Source organism: Zea mays, chromosome 4, assembly GCF_902167145.1.
Source record: "Zea mays cultivar B73 chromosome 4, Zm-B73-REFERENCE-NAM-5.0, whole genome shotgun sequence".
In the NCBI taxonomy this organism is placed as follows: Eukaryota; Viridiplantae; Streptophyta; class Magnoliopsida; order Poales; family Poaceae; genus Zea; species Zea mays.
This window is the reverse complement of record NC_050099.1, coordinates 2888510-2893394: the sequence shown is the minus strand read 5'-3', so window position 1 is coordinate 2893394 and position 4885 is coordinate 2888510. Positions and strand designations below refer to the sequence as shown.

Below are 4885 nucleotides of genomic sequence, written 5' to 3'. Positions count from 1 at the left end.
GTAGACTAGATGGATTAAATATATTAATTAAAAGGCGTGCATGCACCCCTGAATAGAACGCACTAACTACAAGAAAGCGACGACCATAACAAGTTAACAACAAGCAGTGCCTGATACTGAATTACTGATAGTATCATGGTCTTGTCTGCTATGTGTTGTGGTTGTGTCAATCAGAAACATTTATGCCCGTCACCCAGCAACCATGGTTCATGTTGTTTGCGACGAGTGATGTCTGTTGTGATGTGATGTGATTGTGTTCTAACTGATGATATGATCCGTGTTCAGATAGATTCTCGGCGTGTGTTGATATCCACATGTCATGCTGCTTGCCTTGCTAGCCGCTCTGCTTTATGTCTCTGTGATTTCACAGGGCATGATAATTAATAACTTGCACATGCTTTATACCATTCTTATTTTATCTTTACTATCAACTAATTAGGGGCTCCAACATTAATTTCTACAGGACACGTTAGGAAAAAAATAAATATTAGAAATTCTTATAACAATCATAGATATCTGAATTTTAATTTAATGGACTCTAATCATCATTGTTAATAATAATCATATGCCATATTCTATTCTGTAAACAAATAACCATATCTATCGCCATGAAAAATATATAAAGTAACTCTCTAACCCCGTATATAAATTACTGGTCGCTGGCTATATATGGAACCCATTGAAAATAACCCCTACCATTGAATCTAAACTACCTATGTCACTACAAAAGATAATTCTATTAAACCCCACAATTTGCCCGATTTTTTTGTATTTTGGTCATTTAAAAAAAAAATCATGTTTAGACCCTTAGACGATTTTTTTTTGAAGCTCTTTACTCAGCGTCAAAGCCTATGACACCGAGGTAAGACGTCTCAGCGCTACAGGCTATGACGTCGAGATACGTTCCATACTAAAAACTCTTGAAGTACTCTTCGTAGACTCCGTTTAGAGACTCCATATTAATCAATCGTAAAGAACCGCACCAGGAAAAAGAAAAAAAAAACAATAAACCTTATCGCGCGATCGACTTCTGCAGTAGAAAGGATTATTATAAACAAGTAAGTAATGTATCTTTTACGATAAGTTTACATCATGAAAATATATATACTGGCCCAAATTAAGTAGTATAGACTTGTTTCTGATCCAGTCGTAGACGCCAAGGAAGTTAAGCTGAAGCTTTTCGCAAAGAGTGTGAACACACTGTGACGCCTAAAGAATCAAAACCGAAGACCTGATGAAGCTAAAGAAAGCAGAAGACCGTGCCGGCCGGAGGAACTTGTGGCGAGACAACCTAGCTCCTCGGCTTGTTCATACGGGCCGGCATCTGATCTGAGTGCATGGCGACCGGCCGGCGGTCGTGAGATGGTAAGAGCGGCAAGGAAATTTTTGGCTGCGGACTCTCGCAGCTCCAGAGTGTCGATCGTATCGTAGCTGTTGGATGGTCAACACGCCGAGGACCTGTGTAACCTTCAGCTGCTAAGCTACAGCTGCAAGTGTCGTCGTCTGAACTCTGAAACGAACCGTGTTGTTTTTGTTGTGTCCTGCTGCGTTGCGTTGCGTTGCTGCTCTGCCTCTGCATTGCATGCCCCTCGACGTACGGACTACGGCTACGACTACGAACTCGCCGCTGGCACAGGACTGCCGGCCGGCGTGTGCGTGTAGACTGGTGGCCCTGCTGATGAGCGATGACCAGGTAAACTGAAGTGGAAAGAGAGAGAGAGAGAGCTAACATTATATGCAAAACTAATTGAGTAGCTCTGGAATTAATGGTCAAACTCACTTGTTAGACGGCCACTGGGAAGTTCATAAAATAAATGTATACGTTTGTTTTTAGATATATGGTTATATATCATGTCTGAGCTGAGCAAAAGCATTTGGAAACTGAAAATCTGAAGCCCACCACTGCGTCTTTTTTCAGCTGTGATGGTGAATGGGCCACATCATCGCTGGTTGCTCGGGATATTCGGCCCAGTTGAATGCAGGAACTAGGGTCTAGGAAGGACCAGTTGGGGCCCACATCAACTAGGAGTCATGGTCTCATGGACAGGAAATCAGCCGCAGACTCCAAATCAGCAAAAAAACGAAGGCTGATCCTTAACTATTGTTGTCGTAAAATTACTCTTAGGCGCTGTTTGGTTCATATTTTTGTGATGTAAACCATATTTGTTTAAGTCTAACCGTAAACAAGACAAGCAAAGATGAATAGAGCTGCAATAGTATCGCTAGATAACTCGGGTGCATGCCTAGCCAAACCACTAGAGAACCCAAGATCAAAAGAACCACAAAAGGTCTCTAGTGTGACTAGATGAACAACAATATAATGGCGAAAACTTATCTGGTGCTTTCCAGAGAACAAATTAATTGAGAGCACATAAGACTAATAACTAGAAAATTCCAGTGGTCACAGAGGGAGTAGTAAACATGTGTGAATATCTGAAAACTTATGAGTGCCTAGCATCCTTTTTGGTGAATCATCTCATCCGTAGTGTTAGCAGAAACGGCAAGAAAAATGAAGTAGATCAACCAACAAATCGTAGAACACGACGTACAGATTTACGTCGAAAACCTTTCAATTCAAAGTAAAAAACCACAGACGCCGGTTAGACAAAACCTTCATCATACGTGGAGTGTTTACATAACGCCATCCATAGACGACGATCCAAGCCTCCTGATGTGGGTCTCGGCTCCGCTCGCTAACACGACGTACATATACATAATTTGGATCACAAACTCAACACATACAAAACTACGAGAGAATATTCTCATCTGATGTTCCCAGACAAAAAGAAGAAATACGGCGTTGCAGTACATTATTCTTGGATGTTTGTTTTGTCCTGCATGGGAGCATACCTAACCTGAGTATGTATGCTCTGTGGTAAGAGAGATATAGAAAAAAAAAACAGGGAAATACAAATGACCCAGGCCAGGGGGTAATTAACACGGGTGTGGGACACGCGGAGTAGCAGACAACAGTAGGTCTGCTTTCCTTCGAGCAGTAATTCCCATGGTCTCAGTCATGTCCAGTTCGCTAGGGCCGACGCCCTCCGGCAGGCTCCAGTCAAAGTGGAAGAGCAAGTTGGCCAGAGCGAGCTCCATGCTGGCCAGCCCAAACGCCATCCCCGGGCAAACCCTCCTCCCGGCGCCAAATGGCAACAAGTCGAAGTCGCTGCCCTTGAAATCCCTCGCGTCGCCCAGAAACCTGTCAGGATTGAACGCGTCTGGCTCCTCCCAGTTGTCTGGGTCCCTACCGATAGCCCAGACGTTCACCAGCACCACAGCGCCCTTGGGCACGTCGTAGCCGAGTACCCGACACTGTTCTTGGCATTCCCTTGGGATCATCAATGGCCCCGGAGGATGCAGCCGCAGGGTCTCCTTGATGATGAGCTCAAGATAAGACAGCTCCCCTAGTCGGAGTCGCTCTTCGGTTACCTTGTTTTGCCCCATGAAGACTCCCCTGATCTCAGCCTGTGCCTTGGACATGATCGCTGGATGCCTCATCAGCTCAGCCATCGCCCAGTGCAGTGTTGTTGATCCGCTTTCGACACCCGCTCCCATAAGATCCTACAAGCACGTGCATATATATCAGAAACTAACTGCACATAGATATCCAGTGCAGTGTTCTTGCATGCATTTGTAAATAAAACGAATGAATTAATAGTTAGGAAACGCGCGCCTACAAATATCACTGCTTCGATGGTCCTCGTGGTGAGAGGGAACTGAAGGTTTCCTTCCTGCTGGATCCGGAGGAGAACGTCAATCATATTCTCCTGTTCTTCTTCTTCTTCTCCATGTGACTTTCTCTCCAGGTGCTCACGAATCACTCCGTCCATGAAGGTGAACAGGGACTGCTGGCATGCTTCAATCTCGCGAATCGCCCGGCGGCTCAGAACACGAACAAGGGTCGATGTCGGGAACAAGTCTCGGGGCGTCAGTCTTCCAGCCAACTGGACAACCTGGTCCAGCCTGTGCAGAAAGGCGTCCTGGTCCTTGAGCCGCCTTCCCAAGACGGCGTGTACCGACGCATCCGCTACGTACATGGAGACCAGCATACCGACGTCGACGAGTGGGGAGGCTGTGGTGGTGGTGGTGGATGATGAGATGGCTTCCACCATTCGGGATGCCACCTCCTCGCGCACTGGCCGGAACGACAGCACACGCTTGGCGCTGAGCAGCTCCACCACGCAGATCTTGCGGAGCTGCCGCCAATGCTGGTCGTTGGGGGTGAAAACTAGGCCCCGGCCATCTTTGTAGATGATCTCCATGGCGGTGCTTATTGGCCTTGCCGAGAAGATGGCGTCGTGGGTCTTCATCAACTCCTTCGCGGCAGCCGGTGTGGACGCTACGACGACGGGGATCTGGCCGAGCTTGAGGAACATGAGAGGGCCGTGGAGGAGCGACAGGTCCCGCAAAGTGTGGTGTACGTGGGAGCCGCGGACCAGCAGATGGTGAATGCTGCCGATCACAGGGAGCTTCCATGGACCTGGAGGGAGCCCAAGTGCGATGGAATTGGAAGCAGCAGGTCTCTTCCACAACGGCTTAAGATTAAGGAGAAAGTATACAAGCGGAAGAACAGCTGCGAGGCAGTACCAGTAGCAGTAGTAGGCACCGTGGTCGTCCATTATTGCGAAACTGACGCTTTGTTGGCTTGGATGATGTTGAACACTTGAACTACTACGTACTTATAGTGGTTACTACTTACTACATGTAATTTGTTATTGATACATTGCAATCCTTGATTGTGTGTGTAGTTTGATTGTATCCCAAGCATCAATGATTATGTAATACTGATGCCACTTAAAAATACGACGCATGCTTGACGCTGCGCTGTTGCTATTGAGAATTTGAAGGCCTCTGCGCTGAGATATATACTCCCCAGTAACTATGA

At 46.5% G+C, this 4885-nt stretch overlaps 1 protein-coding gene across 1 annotated transcript; it reads right to left on the bottom strand.

Annotated features, from left to right (window-relative positions):
- Positions 1 to 2641: 2641 nt before the first annotated feature.
- On the bottom strand, positions 2642 to 4628 carry LOC103652695 (premnaspirodiene oxygenase). Its single transcript, XM_035967151.1, has 2 exons — positions 3678 to 4628; positions 2642 to 3561 (listed from the first exon to the last, which is right to left on the bottom strand). Exons 1-2 carry the CDS (start codon positions 4617 to 4619, stop codon positions 2935 to 2937), a joined length of 1569 nt encoding a protein of 522 aa, XP_035823044.1. The 5' UTR covers positions 4620 to 4628; the 3' UTR covers positions 2642 to 2934.
- Positions 4629 to 4885: the final 257 nt, after the last annotated feature.